The sequence below is a fragment of the Phyllopteryx taeniolatus genome, unplaced genomic scaffold, assembly GCF_024500385.1.
Source record: "Phyllopteryx taeniolatus isolate TA_2022b unplaced genomic scaffold, UOR_Ptae_1.2 contig_26, whole genome shotgun sequence".
Classification (NCBI taxonomy): Eukaryota; Metazoa; Chordata; class Actinopteri; order Syngnathiformes; family Syngnathidae; genus Phyllopteryx; species Phyllopteryx taeniolatus.
This window is the reverse complement of record NW_026903184.1, coordinates 159,658-183,234: the sequence shown is the minus strand read 5'-3', so window position 1 is coordinate 183,234 and position 23,577 is coordinate 159,658. Positions and strand designations below refer to the sequence as shown.

The 23,577-nt window shown below is 44.0% G+C and overlaps 2 protein-coding genes across 24 annotated transcripts in view; one reads left to right on the top strand and one right to left on the bottom strand.

The window, feature by feature from the left end:
* Positions 1 to 23,577, top strand: part of pacsin3 (protein kinase C and casein kinase substrate in neurons 3) — a 102,804-nt gene that overhangs the window by 23,083 nt on the left and 56,144 nt on the right. For 8 of the 11 annotated variants that reach the window (XM_061765139.1, XM_061765138.1, XM_061765140.1 and 5 more), the window contains 2 exons: positions 13,298 to 13,398; positions 13,892 to 14,048. In XM_061765139.1, the coding sequence (XP_061621123.1) occupies positions 13,298 to 13,398; positions 13,892 to 14,048 (258 nt within the window). Of the gene's footprint in view, positions 1 to 1,123; positions 1,737 to 13,297; positions 13,399 to 13,891; positions 14,049 to 23,577 lie in introns of those variants that run through there. The other 3 variants (XM_061765137.1, XM_061765141.1, XM_061765148.1) reach the window with 1 other exon arrangement.
* On the bottom strand, positions 1,051 to 21,586 carry LOC133473493 (uncharacterized). 13 transcript variants are annotated; one of them, XR_009787104.1, is made up of 8 exons: positions 20,849 to 20,931; positions 20,482 to 20,725; positions 19,589 to 19,677; positions 16,576 to 16,670; positions 15,941 to 16,045; positions 1,543 to 1,704; positions 1,269 to 1,423; positions 1,051 to 1,185 (listed from the first exon to the last, which is right to left on the bottom strand). XR_009787104.1 is itself a non-coding variant. In XM_061765151.1 (5 exons), the coding sequence occupies exons 1-5, from the start codon at positions 20,936 to 20,938 to the stop codon at positions 16,012 to 16,014; spliced, it is 552 nt and encodes a 183-aa protein (XP_061621135.1). In that variant the 5' UTR covers positions 20,939 to 21,586; the 3' UTR covers positions 15,596 to 16,011. The 13 variants fall into 13 exon arrangements, 2 of the variants coding, with proteins under 2 accessions (XP_061621135.1, XP_061621134.1); XR_009787103.1 differs by having other exon boundaries at positions 1,543 to 1,699; XR_009787105.1 differs by having other exon boundaries at positions 15,941 to 16,017.

The window sequence follows — 23,577 nt, the reverse complement described above, 5'->3', positions numbered from 1 at the left end:
ATTTACACAGTAATAAAATAAGCTAAGACAAAAATACATTGTAATCAGGAGCAATACAGTTAGATAATTATAACATTTTATTTGGGAAAGCAGATAGTGGCACCGCTAGTGAACACAACTTGTTCTTGGGCTGTGATACATAGCTACAGTAGATATGGGCAGTGTAAAAGCAGCTGAGGCAAAAAATATCTCAAAGTGCTTCTGTTTATAGATGTTTGGAATTCTCCAGGCCCTAATGGGTGCCTTAGAAACCATCACAAATGTTACTGAAATGTAGAAAAAAATGAAATATACTGGTGCAACTGTGCTTGCACTATGTGTAAAAGTACATAGTAAGGGAGTACAATAATCAGATTAATGACAGCAAGGACCAGTAGGGGCTTATGAGGACTGGACTGGCCTCTATTCATCCGTCCCTCCTCCTCCTGACCCACTTTGGTATAAGCCAACAATCACAGTCAACTTTTTTTCTTTTTTTAGGAGAAGCAGATCTGTTTTGATTGTGTTTTGAATGATATAATTTTATATTTTGCTTTGTCAATTGTAAATCACGTTGGCAGTATAAAAACCATTAATAGCGATGGAAACTTGACTAATCTTAGAAATGGACAAAATCTGACATATAGTTGTTTGTTTAGATGCACAGCTTTAGATTTTTTTTTTCACGTGTGTGTCAGTGCCAATTATTATACTGTATAGGTGATTATTTGCACATCATGCTATGTTAAAGTGTGCCCAATTTGTCATATTGTGTAGGTATCTCTTGCATAAAGCCCTCTTTAATGCACACCTTTCATTTTCATTTGGATTTAGGTCTGGGCTATGACTGGGCCATTCCAAAACTTTCATTTTCTAATGGTGAAGTCTTTAGTTTATTTGGATGTACTCCATTGTATGCTTGGCAGCATTGTCTATTGAGCTTCAGCTTCCTAGCTCACATCCGATGCAGGTTTTAGTCCACAATGTACTTTTTCCTGTAATTGGCTCCACTTTGACTAAACCCGTTTCACGAGGCTACCACCAACATGGTATGGTGCTCTCTGGGACAGGGTTGTTTTTGTGCCATTTGCTTTTGTGGTGAAAATCCATCCATCCATTTTCCATACTGCTTATCCTCACTAGGGTCGCGGCCGTGCTGGAGCGTGTCACAGCTATCTTTGGGCGAGAGGCGGGATACACCCTGGACTGGTCACAAGCCAATCGCACGGCACATATAAACAAACAAACATTCACACCAATGGGCAATTTAGAGTCTTCAACCAACCTACCATGCATGTTTTTGAGCTGTGGGAGGAAACCAGAGTACCCGAAGAAAGCCCACGCAGGCACAGGGAGAACATGCGAACTCCACACAGGCAAGGCCGGAGTCCTCGGAACTGTGAAGCAGATGTGGTAACCAGTCGTCCACCGTGCCATCTGTTGTCTAAGATTTAAAAAAACAACAAAAAAACACAAATTACAAAGTTAGTTACAAATCTGAAAAGTTGTTAAATAAAAATATGCTTATGTAATGGACATGCTCTCGCCAGATGGCGCCATTACCCCCAACCTCGGGCTGGGACTGCATCCCTGTCTCCGCTCCCCCGCCGAGACAGACGGTCACGGGGATGCCTGGTTTATCTCACACGGACGCTAAATGAATTACCAGCCAGTCCGAAGGAGCTCATCAAAGCGGAGACTAGGAATCCTGACTCCTCACCTGGACTTTCAGAATCAGAATCAACTTTATCTGCCAAGTATGTCCAAAAAACACACAAGGAATTTGTCTCCAGTAGTTGGAGCCGCTCTAGTACGACAACAGACACTTTTGAGACATAAAGACATTGACAAAAAACAGTCACTGAGCAATAAAGGGTTAATAGTTATGTGGTGATGCTGGTACATTATTTTTTTTTGTTTTGACAATTGTGCAAAAGATGCAGAGTCCTCTAGCACTTAGAGCAGTTCGAATGACTAATATTGCAATAGTCCGGTGCAATTACCATTGTGCAAAGGGCGCCGAGACTTCAAGGAGTGTATGCAGTTTAAAGTGACGAGTAGCGCGATAATCTGGGACAATGTTGATTGTGCAAATGTTGCAGATACTCCTCAATCAGTGTGCAAATGGAGCAGATGCTACTCTGGCATGAGTGGCCAGTATTGGTCAACAACAGATATGCAAATAGTGCAGCGTGGCGAGACTACTACAGTGAGTGATCGGTAGCGCCTACCTGAGGGAAGGAGCTGGAAGAGTTGGTTTAGTTTATCAGTTTATTTTTGAAAGGGGACAATGCAATTTCATAAAACACATGAAGTACACATGGTTAAAAAAGCCAGAATTAGCCAGAAGGCTAGTTTTCATCTGTAGTCCCCTGGCCATGATGTAAAAAAGCAGTAAAATACATCTACAAGACAATATAATACAGGATACATAATCAAACTATACTATTAAGAGAGAATAAAACCATAATTTTTTTGATCATAACAAAAAGACAACATAACATACTTGTCTTTTAGTGTTGGCAGCTATAGGTGTTAACTAGCCACATTTTCAGTTTTTTTGTGAAGGCCTTGTATGTTGTAAGCAGTTTAACCTCTTCAGGTACTGAGTTCCACTCACCAGCGCTCCTCACTGACCAGGCTGACTTACTGAAAGTGCTCCTGCGCAGAGGAATGAGACAGTCACCTCTGACAGAGCCTCGAGTGACACGCTCAGAGCTGTTTCTTTGGCTGATGAACTCAGCCAGAGGAGCTGGGGCCAAATCATGCAGTACTTTATAAATCAAATTTAAATCTGCAAATATGTGAAGACTGTCCCAGTTTAAAAGACTGTATTTTTTTTAAATTGCACAGTGATGACAGTGCCTTGGTTTTTTATCCATCACTTTAATTATTTGTTTGTACAAAACTTCCAATGGTTTTTTTGCATTCTGACCAGCCTGGGACCAACTGGTTATGCAATAGTTAAAGTGACTAAGAATCATCGAATGCAGGTAAATTTTTGCAGCTTCAGTTGACATTTCATTCCGAATTGCACGAAAATTTGCGAGGTTTAATTTGATATTTTTACACAATTTGTCAATATGGGCTTTAAAGGAAAGCTGTGAATCTATTATTAACCCAAGATATTTGTATTGGCTGACAATTTGCATTTTTTCTCCATTAACAAGACCGGGATGTGGAGGGTCCGAGAGGATTTTGCATGCGCTTGTCTGAGTTCTGGCAGCGTGCAAGTCCTCAAGGGTGGGTAGGGGGGTTCCGACAATCCTTTCAGCAGTTTTGATTGTCCGTTGCAGTCGGACCAAACCAGACTGTGATGGAAGAACACAGGACTGATTCGATGACCGATGTGTAGAACTGCCTCAGCAGCTCCTGTTGCAGGCCGGGCTTTCTCAGAAGCCGCAGGAAGTATATCCTCTGCTGGGCCTTTTTGAGGACTGAGTTGATGTTGGTCGGCCACTTCAGGTCCTGAGAGACTGTAATTCCCAGGAATTTGAAGGTCTCGACGGTTGACACAAGGCAGCAGGACAACGTGAGGGGCAGCTGTGACGAAGGATGCCTCCTGAAGTCCACGATCACCTCTGCAGTCTTGAGCGTGTTCAGCTCCAGGTTGTGTCGGCCGCACCACAGCTCCAGCCACTCCACTTCCTGTTGATATGCAGACTCGTCACCGTCCTTGATGAGGCCGATGACACTGGTGTCATCTGCAAACTTGAGGAGTTGACAGCCAGGTGCGCTGAGATGCAGTCGTTCGTGTAGAGAGAGAAGAGCAGCGGAGAGAGGACACAACCTTGGGGTGTCCCAGTGCTGATGCAGCGTGTGGATGAGGTGGTCTCTCCCAGCCTCACCTGCTGTGTCCTGCCTGTCACGAAGCTGTAAATCCACTGGCAGATGGCAGGTGAGACGCTGAGCTGGCAAAGCTTAGATGAAAGGAGTTCAGGGATGATGGTGTTGAACGCTGAGCTGAAGTCCACGAACAGGATCCTCGCATAGGTCCCTGCACTGTCGAGGTGTTCAAGGATGAAGTGCAGTCCCATGTTGAATGCATCATCCGCAGACCTGTTCGCTCGGTAGGCAAACTGCAGGGGGTCCAGCAGGGGACCTATGACGCTCTTGAGGTGGTCCAGCACGAGACGTTCAAAGGACTTCATGACCACAGATGTTAAGGCGACAGGCCTGTAGTCATTTAGACCCGAGATTGCAGGTTTCTTGGGGACTGGAATGATGGTGGAGCGTTTGAAACAGGATGGTACTGCACAGTTCCAGAGATCTATTGAAGATCTGAGTGAAGACTGGCGCGAGGTGGTCTGCGCAGAGTTTGAGGCAGGATGGGGACACATGGTCTGGGCCTGCCGCTTTGTTAATCTTTTGTTGTTTGAAGATGCGTCTCACATCCTGTTTGCGGATGGTCAACGCAGAAGTTGGTGGAGTGATAGTGGTCGGTGGTGCGGCCGAGTGGGTGTGGTGTGGGAAAGTGTCCTTTTAAAATCTGCAGTAGAAGGTGTTCAAGTCGTTGGCTAGTGTGCTGTTGTTCTCAGCTTGGGGGGATCGTCGCTTGTAATTAGTCAGCGATTGGAATGCATGCCAGACTGATTTAGAGTCGTTAGCGCGAAACTGTTTTTCCAACTTTGCTGCATAGTTCCTCTTTGCAATGTTAATTTCTTTAGTCTGCAGGTTTCTAGCGCGATTATACACGACCCTGTCCCTGCTCTGATATGCGTCCTCCTTAGCTTGGCGAAGCTGCTTAAGTTTGGCAGTGAACCACGGCTTGTTGTTGTTGAAAGTGCGAAATGACTTTGTTGGTACACACACATCTTCACAGAAACTGATATAGGATGCGACAGTGTCCGTATATTCATCCAGGCTGCCAGCTGAATTTTCAAAGACACTCCAGTCTGTGCAGTCTAAACAGCTTTGAAGTTCCATCTTTGCTTCATTGGTCCACTTTTTCACTGTTTTCACTGTTGGCTTCGCGCATTTAAGTTCTTGCCTGTACGTCGGTATTAAGTGAATTAAGCAGTGATCAGACGAGCCCAGGGCTGCACGAGGTATAGCACGGTATGTGTTTTTTAGCGTAGTATAGCAGTGGTCCTGCGATTGGCTGGCAACCAGTTCAGGGTGTACCCCGCCTCATGCCCGATGATAGCTGGGATAGGCTCCATCACGCCCGCGACCCTAGTGAGGAGAAGCGGCTCAGAAAATAGATGCATGGATAGCAGTGGTCTAAAATGTTAGTTTCCCTGGTAGGACAGTCGATGTGCTGCTTGTATTTAGGGAGTTCGTGGTTGAGTTTAGCTTTGTTAAAGTCCCCGAGAATAATGAGGGGTGAGTCCGGGTGTTTTTTTTTCCAATTTCGTTGACTTGTTCGGCAAGCGTTGTTTCATTCAAATTCAAAAATTTCATGAAGTTACCGACATGTCCAATCCAGTGGACTACAGGACCAAAGGACCGCAATGCACCACAGGGTTAATCTGTACCAAACTTTTGCATTGCATAAAACACATTGTGTAACTTGTCATTTATGCACCTTTTCAGAAAACCACACCCTCACATTTAATCGTGCTGAAATTGTCCTACTGTATGTGGGAACCTCCGTCACTGCTGCCTCAACCTTCCTTAACCATGACAACTAAAATGTTTAAACAACTTTTAAAGTTGTATGAACACACATTGTGCTGTCCTGTACGATGCACGAGCAGCAGCTCTTAGTAAAGTCAGGTTTCTCATACACCCACATGTTGGAGCACGCTGGTGGCAGATTCCTCAGCTGTTCGCATGCCTTCCATTCATGATTCACCTGTGAGGCACGCAAACACACACACACCTTCATGTTTCAGTTCCTGTGAACATTAGCTGTCTAAATGGGATTAGTTTGTGGCTGAGAGGTGCAACATGTCTCTTCTAATCTTTTGAACGTCTACCCAGGCATAGAAAGCACACAAACTGGCTTTCATTTTAGGTATACTGCACATAAAATTCAAAAGCTATAAAATACGGCCTATCTTAATTGCCACTCTTTTTTTATATTAGGGCAGTAATAGTTTCATAATCCCCCTAAATTACTTCGATCACAGAATTCCTGTTTTCTTTTTTTTTCAATTTTTTCAAAATGTATTTATTTTTTACATTTTTGAAAAATAAGCTTTTCAATCTGACTTTCCATTTTCATCTTTTAAATTTCAATAGTAAATAGACTAGGAGGTTGAACTGAATTTCAAATTTTGTATGGATAGGCTCTTTAAACGTGTACTCTATTACAATATATGTGTAATGTCTAACAAAGGTACTGCATTTGCCAGTCGCCTCAGGTGGGGAAAAAATGCCTTAATATTTCTTTAATGCTTATCTATACTGTTCTTGAGGAATTTTCCAAGAGTTAAAAACCCTGCGTGCCCTACGATAGATTTGCAACCAGTCCAGGATGTACCTCGCCTGTCTGATAACGCTTCTCCCGATTAGTTTGGATGTATTTTTCTTTAAACTGCCAGATAAAATGGTTTTGTAGACTTCAGAATTAATTCTGCTGCTACCATCATGAGTTACATGATGTATGAAGACGAGGGAGCCCGTTCCAGAAACAGCCATGCAAGCCTCCACCATGCTTCACAGATGAGCTTGTGTGTTTTGGATCATAAGCAGACCCTTTCTTTCTCCATACTTTGGCCTTTCCATCACTTTGGTGGAGGTTAATCTTGGTCTCATCAGTCCATAAAACTTTGTTCCAAAACTGTGGCTCATCTCTGTACTTTGCAAAATCCAATATGGCCTTCCGATTCTTTTTGCTGATGAGTGTTTTGCATCTTGTGGTATGGCCTCTATATTTCTTTTCTCGAAGTCTTATTCGAACGGTGGATTGTGATACCTACACCCCTGCCCTGTGGAGGTTGGCAAACCATTTTGTCTGCCAATTTAAAGAAAAATGCACCACAACTAATCGGGAGAAGCTTCATCATGCAACAAGACAATGACCCAAAACACACTGCCAACACACCAAAGGACATTATCAGGGGAGAAAAGTAGAAGGTCATAGACTGCCTTAACCCAATAGAGCATGCATTTTACCTTCTGAAGAGGAGACTGAAGGGAGAAACCTCCAGAAACAAACAAGAACTGAAAGAGGCTGCAGTAAAGGCCTGGAAAAGCATTTCAAATGAAGAATGCTGTCATGGGTGTGTGTTCCGGTTTTTGTCTTCCCCCTGTTTCACGCACACCTGCTCCTGAGAGCATCTTCACCACCTGTGCCTTGTTCACCCTAATTACCCCTTGCATTTAACCTCGTGTCTCATTATTTCTCATCGCCAGTTCGTTGTACCTTGTCGTCACGTTCCAGCATTACTTGTTTCCACGTCAAAGACTCACAGTAAGGCTAGACCCTGTTCCGATTATCGACCTCGCCTTTTTGCCTCATGTTTTTGGTTACTGTTGCCTTTTTTGGATTGCCTGCCTGTGTACCGACCTCTACCCGTATATTAAACCTCTCTTTTTTTAAACTGTCCATGTGTTTTGGAGTCGTGCATTTCTGGGTCCTATCCTCTGTTCCGTTCATGCAAACTCCACACATGCGAGACCGGATTTGAACACGGGTCCTCAGAACTGTGAGGGTGATGTGCTAACCAGTCATCCACTGTGCCAATACTTTTGCTCACTTAAAAAGTGGGTGGGTTCAAACAAACGGTGCTCTGTCCTGAGTTGTTAAACACATCTCGATGTAAATACCATGAAATAAAAGCTGAAATTCTAAACTTTTGTTTCATATTCATCTTTTGATCTGAAACCCAAATGCCTTCAGTATACAACAAAAACAAAGGAATTGACCTTGCCGTTTCAATACTTTTGGAGTGGACTGTGTATACAGTATTATGTACTGCATTTATATATTTAATTTTTATTATATTTTATTATAATCCATATTTATGTATCAAAGCAACACAGTCACACCTACGGGCAATTTAGAGTCTCCAATTAATGCATATTTTTGGGATGTGGGAGGAAACCGGAGTACCCGGAGAAAACCCATGCACGCACGAGGAGAACATGCAAACGCCACCCAGGCGGAGCCGGGATTTGAACCCCGGTCTTCAGAACTGTGAGGCAGATGTGTTAACCAGTGCCATTAAACAGACCTGTCACAAATAAGAATTTTCATCCAGTTGTGCTGCAATTAGTAATCAAGTATTCTACTGCCAATTCTATCAGAATAATCAAGGATAAGGATAAAACATTTTTGCTTCGTTAAAGAGCAATTATGAATACATGAGAAAATGCGACATTTCACATTAATGAATGACCATTTGGTTTCCTCTTTTAAATGATAAACATAATTTCTTAAATTCACGTTGTGCATCGCAGGAAACTACATTTTCTTGTCTACAAACATTTCTCGTGAGGCAATTTCAAACACACAAATAGATTTCAGTTTACACTTGGCCTTTTGGCCTTGAGTATCAAAAACAAGGCATTCATTAAAAAAAGAGGAACAAGTTTGTCATCTTGTTAAAGGTACAATTTTATCCAACTGTGATATCTCAGTCGGAACATTAGGGGGCACTACGTAAAAATATTACGTCAAAAAGACGCAAAGAAAAGGACGAAGATGAATGCAGTTTCATGTCAAATAGATGCTAGCTGTGTGCTGATTGATTGGTAAATAAAGTGAATAAAAAAAGAAATGCACAACAACACTGATTCTTGAGAACAGGACACTGACTAAACCAGACTAATGTACAGGAAGCCTAGAGAACGCATGGCCGGTCCGCCATGTAGCTGTTTGAGTGGTCGCTCACAAAGCTGGCTGCTAATGCTAACGAAAACCGTGCAATTCCCACAATGCAATGTGGATTTTTATTATTTTTTTTATTCAAAAATTTACGTCGGAATTGTTACGTTAAATATCCATCCATCCATCCATTTTCTGTGCCGCTTCTCCTCACTAGGGTCGCGGGCGTGCTGGAGCCTATGCCAGCTATCATCGGGTAGGAGGCGGGGTACACCCTGAACTGGTTGCCAGCCAATCGCAGGGCACATACAAACAAACAACCATTCGCACTCACATCCACACCTACGGGCAATTTAGAGTTTTCAATTGACCTACCATGCATGTTTTTGGGATGTGGGAGGAAACCGGAGTGCCTGGGGAAAATCCACGCAGGCACGGGAAGAACATTCAAACAGGCGGGGCTGGGGATTGAACCCCGGTCCTCAGAACTGTGAGGCTGACGCACATATAACCCATTTGACGTGACGAAACAGTCCCAAATAACTATTTTAACAATTATTATTATTTTTTTTTTTTACTTTTAGCTGAAACAATTCATTAATATTAAGTCAATTGGGTGAGTTCCACACATTGCCTTTTAGTTCATAGATTTTATATTGATACTGGTTATAAAGAACCTCGAGTCAGATGTTCATTTTAGTCTATGCTGCAGGCTGCGAAGAAAATGGATGTTCATAATTTGGACACACTTTATTTAAACCATGCAAACATTTTTGACTCAGCCCCCTAACAGAATCGGAATCGAGAATCATTTGGAACCGGAATCAAAATAAGGAACCGGAATCGCTCAAATTCAAACGATGCCCAACCCTAGTTGTACCGTACTTAAATGAATGAAACCATTACTTTAGGTTGTGTGTGAAAGAATGCCCTCTTCGTCAATTCCTCTACCAGAGTGTGCCCAACACGGAGTTAACTGTTAAAAGGTAATAAGAACTAACTACACATAGGCAATAATGGTGTGGGACATCCATCCATCCATTTTTTACCGCAGTAGCTTTAGCAGGGAAGCCCAGACTTCCCTCTCCCCAGCCACTTCATCCAGCTCTTGCGGGGGGGATCCCCCAGGCCAGCCGAAAGACGTAGTCTCTCCAGCGTGTCCTGGGTCGTCCCCGGGGTCTCCTCCCGGTGGGATGTGCCCGGAACACCTCACCAGGGAGGCGTCTGCGAGGCATCCAAATCAGATGCCCCAGCCACCTCATCTGGCTCCTCGATGTGGAGGAGCAGCGGCTCTACTCTGAGATCCTCCCGAATGACTGAGCTTCTCACCCTATCTCTAAGGGAGAGCCCGGGCACTCCGCGGAGGAAACTAATTTCAGCCGCTTCTATCTGGGATCAGCTCGTGACCATAGGTGAGGGTAGGAACGTATATCGACCGGTAAATTGAGAGCTTCGCCTTTCGGCTTAGCTCCTTCTTTACCACAACGGATCGATACAAAGTCTGCAACACTGCAGACGCTGCACCGATCTGCCTGTCAATCTCTTGTTCCATTCTTCCCTCACTCGTGAACAAGACCCCAAGAAACTTTAACTCCTCCACTTCGGGCAGGATCTCATCCCCGACCTGGAGAGGGCCTGCCACCCTTTTCCGACAGAGGACCATGGTCTCAGATATGGAGGTGCTGATTCTCATCCCAGCTGCTTCACACTCTGCTGCGAACTGCTCCAGTGAGAGTTGGAGATCCCGGCTTGATGAAGCCAACAGAACCACATCTGGAAAAAGCAGAGATCCAATACTGAGGCCACCAAACCTGAACCTCTCTACGCCTCGGCTGCGCCTTGAAATTCTGTCCATAAAAGTTATGAACATAATCTGTGACAAAGGGTAGCCTTGGCGGAGTCCAACCCGAAACGAGTCCGACTTACTGCCGGATATGTGGACCAAACTCTGACTCTGGTTGTACAGGGACCGGACAGCCCGTATCAGGGGGTTTGGTACCCGATACTCCCGAAGCACCCCCCACAGGACTCCCCAAGGAACATGGTCGAACGCCTTCTCCAAGTCCACAAAACACTGGTAGACTGGTTGGGCGAACTCCCAGGCACCCTCGAGGACCTTCCCGAGGGTGTAGAGCTGGTCCACTGTTCCACGGCCAGGACGAAAACCACATTGCTCATCCTGAATCTGAGATTTGACTTCCCGACGACCCTCCTCTCCAACACCCCTAAATAGACCTTACCAGGGAGGCTGGAGGAGTGTGATTCCCCCTGGAGTTGGAACACACCCTCTTAAAAAGGGGGACCACCACCCCATTCTGCAAATCCAGAGGCACTCTCCCCGATGCCCACGTGATGTTACAGAGGCGTGTCAACCAGGACAGCCCCACAACATCCAGAGCCTTTAGGAACTGCGTGAATCTCATCCACCCCCGGGGCCTTGCATCCCTCACCGTTGTTGTCCACCAACGAGTTCGGGGATTTCCGCCACGGCAGGCGCCGACCACCTTACCTTCAGTATGGACAATCCGTGATAAGCACAGAAGTCCAATAACAGAACACCGCTCAGGTTCTGATTGGGGGAGCCGTTCCTCCCAATCACGCCCTTCCAGTTCTCACTGTCTTTGCCCACGCGAGCATTGAAGTCCCCCAGCAGAACGATGGAGTCCCCGCGGTAGCGCTTTCCAGCACCCCATCCAAGGACTCCAAAAAGGGTGGGTACTCTGAACTGCTGTTTGGTGCATAGGCACAAACAACACTCAGGACCCGTCCCCCTCACACCAGCTCGGGCTCCTTCCCTGCCAGAGAAGTGACATTCCACGTCCCTAGAGCCAGCTTCTGTAGCCTGGGATCGGATCGCCAAGGTCCCTGCCTTCGGCCACCGCCCAGCTCGCACTGCACCGACCCCTATGGCCCCTCCCACAGGTGGTGAGCCCATGAAAACGGGGACCCACGTTACCCTTTCTGGCTGTGCCTGTGCGGGCCCCTGGTGTAGGACACTTAGACCAAATAAATAATTATTAAGACCTTCAGCATTTTGTTGTCACTTATCATATTTTCCTGTTGTAGAATTGCAAGTTGCACATATTGCTATTGAAAGAGAGAGCTTAAAAGTGTTGGTTTCTCAGTGCTTTGGTCAAAAATGAATAAAGCCAAACTTAAGGAAACATATTTTGCAGGTTGATTATTTCCTTCGCTTTCTGTTTTTTGTTATCTTGTTTTGAATGATTTGTGTCAAAAAAAAAAAAAAGAATCAGCAGAAAAAAGGAAGATGTTGTAGGTCTGAATATGTATTTTGGTTATTTTTTTATATTATAATTTTTTATTGTTATATTCCCCCCCTCACTCGTGAAAGGTGAAGCTCTCGATTTACCGGTCGATCTACGTTCCCACCCTCACCTATGGTCACGAGCTGTTGGTCGTGATGGAAAGAATGAGATCCCGGATACAAGCGGCCGAAATGAGTTTCCTCCGCAGGGTGTCCGGGGTCTCCCTTTGAGATAGGGTGAGAAGCTCGGTCATCCGGGAAGATCTCAGAGTAGAGCCGTTACTCCTTCACATCGAGAGGAGCCAGATGAGGTGGCTGGGGCATCTGATTCGGATGCCTCCCGGACGCCTCCCCGTTGAGGTGTTCCGGGCACGTCCCACAGGGAGGAGACCCCGGGGACGACCCAGGACACGCTGGAGAGACTACATCCTTCGGCTGACCTGGGAACGCCTCGGGATCCCCCCGGAAGAGATGGATGAAGTGGCTGGGGAAATGGAAGTCTGGGCGTCCCTGCTAAAGCTACTGCTCCCGCGACCCGACCTCGGATAAGCGGTAGTAGATGGATGGATATTCCCCCCCTCACTATTAGCCTCACAGTGTTTACCCTTTAAGTACATGCAAATGAGTTGCATGATGGCTGTAAGATATTACATACTTTTACTTACTTTTTCACGACACTGTACATGGACCATTATGCCATAAATTCACAAAGTATTTTTCCCTAAAGTTAGATAATAGTCAGGACTCAGCCCTTGAGCAATGGTTGCTTTGATCTCAAGTTGTTGTGTCTGCAGCAGTAAGTCGTGTAGCCTTGATAGAAGGTTTTGTCCAATGACCAAACAGCTGGAACTGGATGTATAGAGAAGTCACGTCACGGTGAACTCTGGCCAGAGTTTATAATCAGATTTCCACCAGTGCTTCACATCTGAAAAATATTTCTAAATTGTATAAACTTACTTGGTTTGCAATTATGTCATCATTTATTCTTGGACCCTGGTTCTCTCCGCACATGGTGTTACTGTGTTGGAATAATTCCGAATCTCAGTTTGAGTCAGGTTTAATGAGAATTTACAGAGTTAAATTACTTTTGTTGATACCAGTGGAAATATTTGGGCTTCATCTTTCTGATTATTCAAGCTTTAGTTTTGCTTTGTTAGAAGGTGAGTATGCAAGTGTATTTGTGTTCTGTTTCTGTGATGTAATTGCTGTGGGACATTAAACTTGTCTCACTCAGCCCTTATGGATCACTAATCCATATTATCTAGCTATTGCCATTATTTTTAAAATTGTAAATTGTATTAATCTAAATTGTGTACATTTTAATCTATTTCTCACAGTCTCATCTCGAGTCGCCATCATTCTGTGCTGTACAGCTGACTACAAAATGTCCTCCAATGGAGACCTCAGCGACCTTGGGAGCTGTGATAGTTTCTGGGAGGTACAGTAGCTACAAAACACTAACTGTTCAAAACAATTGTTTTTACAACAAAGCCTGTGTGCCTTTATCACCAGAGTATAGGTCCTGGCTCATTGTGGTCCCAACACAGTTCACCAATGTGGCTGTTTAAATAGATGTGGCGATAACAAAAGCCAAAACACACAAATTACACGTTTTTAGACATTGTAAAATTTTCATTTGGAACAGTTTTGAAAGGCATACCATGTCTATAAGTGACAGCAGTGCTCAGCTCCCTTAAATTCTGTATTTCTTTTCAAAATATATTAGAGGGCAATCTCCTAAAAAATTGATGGTGTTGTACACTGCGTCGATTTGGTCAAATGCCAAAACTCCATCGCATCCTTAGTGTCATGTCTGTCTCTGCATAGCATGTGAGATAGAACAATAAAGTTGTGAAAATTTGAACTAATAGAAAATACATTTTAAGCAATTTAATTTTGTGCTTATTATGACTGTTTTGTGTCCCATGAAGCCGGGAAACTACAAGAGGACGGTGAGGCGGGTAGACGACGGACACAGACTGTGTAATGAGTTGGTCAGCTGTTTCCAGGAGCGGGCTAAGATTGAGAAGAGCTATGCCCTTCAGCTCAGTGACTGGGCCAAGAGGTGGAGAGGTGTGGTCGAGAAAGGTTAGTTCAGTCAGACCAGGTGCATCCACCATACACTATACTTCATAAGAAAAATCGGCCACAAGAACCATTGTTAAAACCTCTTTTGACAATATTGCGTTTGCACAGAATTTTTTTATAATTACTGCCAAGCTTCATTATTGATGCTGCTATTCTGTAAGGGCCATATTCTCCTGTGCACCCAAGTCAGAAAAGACTCATATCTGTGCTTCCACTCAAATCTGTCATTTGGGGGCAGAGTAGCACAGGCGGTAAGTGTACGTGCTGCAACCGCCCAAGTGCATGTCCTCATTGTCTATGAATGAATGTGGTTGGATGTCTAGTGGTGGTGATGTTTGTTAAGAGGGGCCATAGGTGCAAAATGGTAGCCATGCTTCTGTCAGACTGTCCCCAGGGCAGCTGTGGCTACACAGATAGCTTTACCACCATGAGGGTGTGACTGTGGCGTGAATACATAATGTGAGCATGTTTGCAAAAGCATCTTTGAGTCCCTTGAAATGCTCTATTTAAGTGAAATGCGTTAATATTATTATTATTATTAACACATCCTCAGCCAGGTACGCACACTGGGTGGAGCAACCCAATATGTGGGCGTTCTTTGTCAAATCTGGCCTGCGCACACATTGTCCCGCGGACTTAAGCACTTTCTCTTCCTCACTCCAGAGGCTGTAGTAAGACCAGCGCCCTGTGAAATTGAAATATTACGTTTTGAATCAGTTAACTGCTGTCGGCACACTTGTGCTGACAGTGCGGGCCACATCTGGCCCATAACGATCACCTACACTCACTGACATCCCAACAGCTGTAATGTGTGCCTAGCACATTACGCCACAGCCGAGCGTCGACTTATTCTATCATAATAATTGCCAAAAAAAAAACAGTGGACACTTTTTTTCACCTGCAAGGAGCTTATCTGCTTTAAACATGCTGCCGGAAGCTTGGAGTTTCCTATTGAAAGCAGGGCTTCCACTATTACAACAACAGTCATTGTAATGGTGCAATGGGGAGTTAGCTATTGAATCGTTTGTTTTTATTTGCTTCTATGTCGGTTGTCAATTACATTAAAGTGATCAGCCGGTCTGTGGCGTAAGGACGGTTGCAAGGCCCCGCTATACAATGCCCCCCTTTTTATTGAAGGACCTCCACACATAAGCACGTCATACGTCATAAGCACAGTATTCTTATTTTAATTGGCTTTATTTCATACAGAATAAAAAAACACATGCTCTACTTCAAAGTTAGTGTGTCAGGGAGTGCGCGTGTCTGATGTGCGCACGTTCCACTGGCGACGACACATCACCCACGTAAGGTATTTTCATATTTAAAGTGTGATATATTTTTCAATGATCTCCGTGACATTCACAAGTCTTCCGAAAACTAACAAAATCAGAATCAGCATGAGCTTCGTTGGCCAAGACACACAAGGAATTTGTCTCCGGTAGGTGGAGCCACTCTAGTATGTCAGCAAACAGCCACGATGACAAAATATACATTTAGGACATTAAAAAAAATCTAATATGGTGAGTCATTGAGAAATTAGTGTATGACGAGTGTGGTGATGCTGATATAATGACAGTGTGTAAATGATGCAGAATTCTCAAGCAATTTAGAGCAATTTAAAGTGACAAATAGTGCGGTGATCTGGTACAGTGACAATTGTGCAAATGGTACACGGTTCTCAAACACAAGTGGCCGGTAGTAATCAACAACAGTATCTAAAAAGTGCAGCGTGATAAAATAGTGTGTGCACGAATAATGTAGAAGTGTTCCCATGTGCAAAATTGGCAGCATGTTACAATGAAATCGTAAGTCAACTAAGAGGTTGATGGCAAGAGGGAAGAAGCTGTTGTAATATTTGCTGGTTTTAGTTTGCATTGTTTGATAGTGCCTACCTGAGGGAAGAAGCTGGAATAGATGGAGACCAGGATGTGCCGGGTCCATGAGGATTTTGTATGCCCTTGTCTTAGTTCTGGCAGTGTGAACAATTTGAAACATTTCTGTTGAGTTAGATTTTTATGCTGATTAAAACTAAAATTGACATGCTGATTCCAAAATTGCAGTCAGTTTTTTTTCTAGCACGTCAAGTTTTTTTCTCCATCTACATCTACAGCTACGTGGCAACTTGTTTGTGCAGTCACAATTGAGACAGTGCCGTGAGAGGTGTGCAGCAAACAGATTTCTGTTTGCAATATCTGCAAACAGAAAGCTAACATAGTAGGAATTAAGAGTTTGTGCCATATCCTTTGTAAAACATAATAGTGTTAAATAAACATTGCAGTCATGCCTGTTTCTTTCATATTTCATTGTATGTCAATATTTGAAGTTTTATAAAACAAGCACATATCCGTTAAGTACAGTATGTTTCATATTCTTTAAGAAAACGGGGATCTATAGTTCAAAACCTTGACGTGATAGAGAAAAACAGATCAGTTTTGGATTCCGCACCCAAGAATTAGTTAAAACAGCTCTCAGACCAAACACAACAAAAATTGTTCGCCCCAGTGTAATTATTTTCGAAGGTCTTTACTGTCTGTCGCAGTCTGATTTTGTCCTTCTTTGTGGCATCACCAAACCAGACTGTGATGGATGAGCTCCAATTTGATGACTGCTGTGTAGAACTGCCTTAAAAGTAAGAGGACAAAGATGTAATGGGGTCAGTTAAAATTCACATTTGCATTATGTAATACATTAATACAATACATTACTTCCAGCAAGTTGTCAACTATAATTTAGCTAAAAATTAGGTTTTTATTAAGCGTAAAGCACTCCCTGAACATACCCGAAGCTCAAGATACCGGGGTGTGGTCACTCTATCCATCGCAAGTTCTACCAGAAGTGACGTTGCAATTGACAAACACAGCGTGCTAAACTCTATACGCAATGACGAGCAACGTGTTGGAATATGAGGAGGAGGAGGATTTCGATGTACAGAACCACCCAACTGAACTTGGTATCGTCAAATCGTATATGGTTGAGCCGATTAGGAAGTTGGAACCTGACAGGTAGCAGGTGTACAACAGAAAAAGAGAGTGGCCACTGGGTCGATGTGACGGTATGTCAAAAGCATGTTTTTTTATAAAGCCAAGGCTAGAAATGATGGCACCCCAGGGGTGCCAATATTTTTTAGCACGACTATACGTGTATATATATATATATATATATATACAACCCTAATTCCAATGAAGTTGGGACGTTGTGTTAAACAAATAAAAACAGAATACAATGATTTGCAAATCATGTTCAACCTATATTTAATTGAATACAATACAAAGGCTTCTCTAAGTGGCTGGGGAGAGGGAAGTCTGGGCGTCCCTGCTAAAGCTACTGCCCCCGCGACCCGACCTCGGATAAGCGGTAGAAAATGGATGGATGGCACTACAAAGACACAATATTTAATGTTCAAACTGATAAACTTTGTTTTTAGCAAATAATCATTAACTTAGAATTTTATGGCTGCAACACGTCCCAAAAAACCTGGGACAGGGTCATGTTTACCACTGTGTAACATAACCTTTTCTTCATTCAACATTCAATAAATGTTTGGGGACTGAGGATACTAATTGTTGAAGCTTTGTACGTGGAATTCTTTCCCATTCTTGCTTGATGTACAGCTTCAGCTGTTCAACAGTCCGGGGTCTCCGTTGTCGTATTTTACGCTCCATAATGCGCCACACATTTTCAATGGGAGACAGGTCTGGACTGCAGGCAGACCAGTCTAGTACCCGCACTCTTACTACGAAGCCACGCTTTCGTAACATGTGCAGAATGTGGTTTGGTATTGTCTTGCTGAAATAAGCAGGGGCGTCCATGAAAAAGACATTGCTTGGATGGCAACATATGTTTCTCCAAAACCTGTATGTACCTTTATGCATTAATGGTGCCTTCAGAGATGTGTAAGTTACCCATGCCACTAACCCAGCCCCATACCATCACATATGCTGGCTTTTAAACTTTGCGTCCATAACAGTTCGGATGGTTCTTTTCCTTTTTGGCCCGGAGGACACAAAGTCCACAATTTCCCCAAAAAAATTGAAATGTGGACTCATCGGACCACAGAACACTTTTCCACTTTGCATCAGTCCATCTTAGATGAGCTCGGGCCCAGAGAAGCCGGTGGCGTTTCTGGGTTTTGTTGATAAATGGCTTTTGCTTTGCATAGTAGAGTTTCAAGTTGCACTTATGGATGTAGCGCCGAACTATTTACTGACATTGGTTTTCTGAAATGATCCTGAGCCCATGTGGTGATATCCTTTACACATTGATGTCAGTTTTTGATGCAGTGCCGCCTGAGGGATCGAAGGTCACAGGCATTCAATGTTGGTTTTTGGCCTTGCCGCTTTCATGCAGTGATTTCTCCAGATTCTCTGAACCTTTTGACTATATTATGGACCGTAGATGATGAAATCCCTAAATTCCCTAAATGTTTTTATTTGTTTAACACAACGTCCCAACTTCATTGGAATTGGGCTTGTGTGTGTGTATATATATATATATATATATATATATATATATATATATATATATATATATTTTAATTTTTTTTTGAGAATGGAGTTGATGTTGGTCTTCCACTTCAGATCCCGAGAGACTTTAATTTCCAGGTACTTGAAGGTCTCGACGGTTGACACAGCGTGAGGGGCAGCTGTGGCGAAGGATGTTTCCTGAAGTCCACGATCATCTCTACAGTCTTGAGCACTTTCATCTCCAGGTTGTATTGGCTGCATCAAAGTTACAGCTGCTCCACGACCTGTCGCAACGCATACTCGTCACAGTCTTTGATGAAGCCAATGACTGTGGTGTCGTCTGCAAGCTTAAGCAGTTTGACAGCCATGTGCGTTGAGGTGCAGTCGTTTGTATAAAAAGAGTAAAATAGCGGAGAGAGGACAAATCCTTTGGGGGCTGATGGTGCTTGTGGATGAGGTGGTGAACCCCAGCCTCACCTACTGTCCTGGCCAATGGCAGGCGAGACGCTAAGCTGGAGAAGCTTGGAGTAGAGGAGTTTGGGGATGATGGTGTTGAATGGGGACTACAGATGAAAACTAGCCTTCTGGCTAATTCTGGCTTTTTTAACCATGTGTACTTCATGTGTTTTATGAAATTGCATTGTCCCCTTTCAAATAAACTGATTAAATAAATAAATAAATGCAGAGCTGAAGTCCACGAACAGGATCCTCGCGTAGCTCCCTGCGCCGCCGATGTGTTCCAGGAAGAAGTGCAGTCCAATGTTGACGGTGTCATCCACAGACCTTTTTGCTTGATAGCCAAACTGCAGGGGGTCCAGCAGGGCGTCCTGTGACGCTCTTGATGAGGTCCAGCACGAGGCGTTCAAAGGACTTCATGACCACAGATGTCAGGGCGAAAGGGCTGTAGTCATTCACTCCTTAATTGCGAGTTTCTTGGGGACTGGGATAATACCGGACCTTTTGAGGCAGGATGGGACTTCACACAGTTCCGAAGATCTATTGTTCTCAGGGCATTGACTAGATTGCAACTGAACTGTTCTGTTTGTCTTAGAAGAGCTTGTCAGACAGAGACCTTACCAAATCAGACAAGGAGGTGATGGCCAAAGGTTTGAATTTTGCCGTGACACCACAAGTTCCAGTAGTTATGTTCACAGCAGGCGAATCAGCTGTTAGAAAAACAAACAGAAACCAAGGGGGAACAAATCAGGTTTAGTGTCTGCAGCACTTTCAAACGCCAAAGCCCCACCCCCCAACCTCTCAAATGGATAACTTTAAGAAAAGTTGGTCACCTTTCATTAAAATGGTGAACCATGAAGCTTGATTTTTTTTTCCCTGGGAAAGAATGTAAAACAGAAGTGTAATGTAAATGCAATGTAATGTGACCAAATAATTTTTTGTCATTTTAGACCCCTGTGTACGCCATAGGGTCACTTGCATGCATTTTAACCCCTATCCATCTGGATCTGGGAGGCTGGCCTCTGGGGATGCTGGGCCTGTTCCCCCCTCCTCCTCTTCAGAATCAGAATCAGAATCATCTTTATTTGCCAAGTATGTCCAAAACACACAAGGAATTTGTCTCCGGTAGTTGGAGCCGCTCTAGTACAACAGACAGTCAATTTACAGAACACTTTGGAGACATAAAGACATTGACAAAAAACAACAACAAACAACAATTGTGCAAAAAGATGCAGAGTCCTCAGTTCGAATGGCTAATGTCGCAATAGTCCGGTGCAATGACCATTGTGCAAAGGGCACTGAGACTTCAAGGAGTGTATGCGGTTTAAAGTGACGAGTAGTGCGATAATCTGGGACAATGGTTGTGCAAATGTTACAGATACTCCTCAATCAGTGTGCAAATGGAGCAGATGCTACTCTGGCATGAGTGGCCACTATATGCAAATAGTGCAGCACGGCGAGACAACTACAGTGAGTGCACGAGTAATACATAATACAGAAATGTGACAACGAACTTGGGTATGGTTGTGTCAGTGTTGCCCTCCTGGGCGATCCCGATCCTGGGTCTGCTCTTCGTCCCCGGGTGATGCCCGTTGCCCCCACTCCGGGGGTGTCGTCCTGGTCTCCGGGTTGAGCTTGGGGGCTGTGCGACTGCACCTCGGGCCTGTTCCCTCCTTTTCCCTCTCCCCAGGGTGTGCCGCCGTGGTCATCACCCTTCTCTCCCTTGGGCTGTGTGTGGTTCTTCCAAGTGTTGAGACACTAAAAAAAGAATCCCACCGCACCACTCGTCAGTTGCACTGCCTTGCTCATTTTCCCACATCCTATTCTGCCCTTTTCTGTCCTCTCATCTTCCTTTCTTAGTTAGTTATTGCATGTCCTCACCGGGTGTGTTGCCACCCAAACGCCCAGCCCGAGGCTGAGTTGGAACAGTCCACACCAACACCCACGGGCGACGAACAACACTACAGACATGGATTCATAAGACAGTCTGTGACTCGACTGGGAGTTAATATTTTAACATTTTTACATGAACGCCACTAGTCTAATGTCTAACGTCAAATATGTTGTTAACTGAACCAGATGAAATGTTCCACTCCACACCACAAATGTCACATGGAAAATAGTAATGTTCTCCACACAACCTTTGAAATATTCATTACAGGTATGAAAGAGGATGAGGTTGGAGCAATGCAGGGTGAGGAAATGGTCTCGTTATCTTAAATCCAATTAATATTTTATTCCACTGGTTTTACACCACAAAATAATCCTAGCATTCACTACACGCCCATTCTGCTCATCTCACGTCACAAATCCCTTTCTTTGCCGATGTTCATCTGTACCTTGTTTGTTTTGTGTTTGTCTGTGTTTTATCCTGTAGAAACCTCTGATTATTAAATTATCTATAAAATTCACCACTTGCATCATTTTGTGTTTTGTGTGATTGGGTTCGGAACGAAACCTCTGCAAAGTCTAGAACTCAAAAGTTTCTAAAATGGAGCCACCTTCCGATAAGAGACTGATTAAAAAGGTTTGTCGTAATTTTGCCTCAAGTTAAACTAACTAAAAAAATATGACGTGGTACCCCTCCATCCATTTTCCGAGCCGCTTCTCCTCACTAGGGTCGTGGGCGTGCTGGATCCTATCCCAGCTATCATCGGGCAGGAGGCGGGGTACACTCTGAACTGGTTGCCAGCCTATCGCAGGGCACATACAAACAAACAACCATTCACACTCACGGGCAATTTAGAGTCTCCAATTCATGCATGTTTTTGGGATGTGGGAGGAAACCGGAGTGCCCAGAGAAAACCCACGCAGGCACAGGGAGAACATCCAAACTCCACACAGGCGGGGCCGGGGATTGAACCCGGGTCCTAAAAACTGTGAGGCTGACGCTCTCACCAGTCGCCCACCGTGCCGGTGGTGCCCCTCATACATATCAAATATCTTGATTTATAACACTGTAATTTAAAATTACGATAACCTGGAAGTGACGCAGGCACCACTTCCAACTCATCGTTTCCTTCTAAATTAAGCACAATTCTTATGTCATACATAACCGCTACGGTGTGGTGGTCCTGCGTGAGGAGACACTAAGTTTGCCCTAAACCCAAACACACAAAACTCACGATATTTTGCAATAATCCAAAATCCAATGGCAGCCGCCATCTTGGCAGGGTCATGTTTAGACACGTTCCCTGCTATCTAGATTGTGGCTATGTTGTCTATGTGTGAGCACATTCCGTTACCATAGCGACCAAGGTCCGAGCACTTATGAATGAGAGAAACGAAGGTTAGCCCTAGTGAAACTCGTGTTGTTGCATTGCAAATGTTATTTGGATATTCTTTTTATGCACCGCATGCTTTGAACTGTGGGGAGACTCCCTATGTAAAGTTCTGTTGAAAAGGCCTTCGAGGATCGCGAACGGGTCACAAATCCTGAGCGTTCGCACGGTCCACGTCTTCTTCCCGCTATGCTCTGGAGTTGCTAACCAGACTAGCTATATGCCCGTTCTGGTTTTGGGAATTTTATTCTGAGCTTCGCTGTGTAAATAGGTTTGGGAAGTCACTGGTCACGAGAACGTGTTCTATACCGAGAATCCCGTTACACGTCAGTCGAATTCTGAGCTAGAGTGCTGGCTCTTTGTGTGTGGACAAAAAAAACACACAAATGGCAGCCATGACGGTCGCCATTTTCGCTTTTTGTTAAAATTACAAGCCTCTCACTGAACGCAATTTGGTCATTTATAGACTCATGGCGTCGTAATTCGTCTTCCTTCTTGGTGGCAATGTCATCATGACATTGCCACCATGGTTTCTTCCTTCGTGGCGTAATCCGTAGCATAAACTCCGGGTTGTCCTCGAGTGTCCCTCGTGGATGTTCATCTCACACGCAACTTCTGGTTGTGTGACTGGAAACTTGCGCTGACTAACTCCGGCTCAAGCTGCTAATAAGACATTACCGATCGCGTGCTAAAGCACCGCGTTCATCTTGGGTCGTTGCTTTCGAAACAATAAACGTGGGCTTTCAAAATAAGCACTGCCGTGTGATTTTTGTGTGCTGATAAGCTTCCGGTGTGCGCTGCTCCGCGCAGCCTGATGTGACCTGTTGCCTAAGCAACCGAACAACCCCGAGAGCTTGCCTTAATTTATGATGGTTAGAAAGAGCATTTTTAAATGTAAAGCCTCCATTTTGTTCGTTTTTGAGACGCCGCGATCGTTCTTTAAAGCTTTATGCCTGGTATTTTAACCAGTTTTGGGAGTTACAACGTGAGACGAACGAGTTTCACCGCCGGAAAGCGTCTACACAGCAACACCGCCACCTTCCGCCAGTAAACGTGCACAACACCTTCTGTCGAATTAAACTGACAACTGCTCAGTAACCACAGTTAATTAAGGGATTTCTTTAACAAAGTGGAGTTTATTAATTAATTGCTTGGCTGTTTTAATCACTCTGGTTTTCTTTTTTTTTGGTTGAAAAAAGAAAAGAAAAAGGAAAACTTGATTTGGTTTAAATTTTTTTCGAAAAATATTTTTTTTTTGGAAAACTTTGTTTTGCAATTATTATTATTTTTATTTATCTTTCTTTAAATCGCTTCTTGTTTTTGATGCCT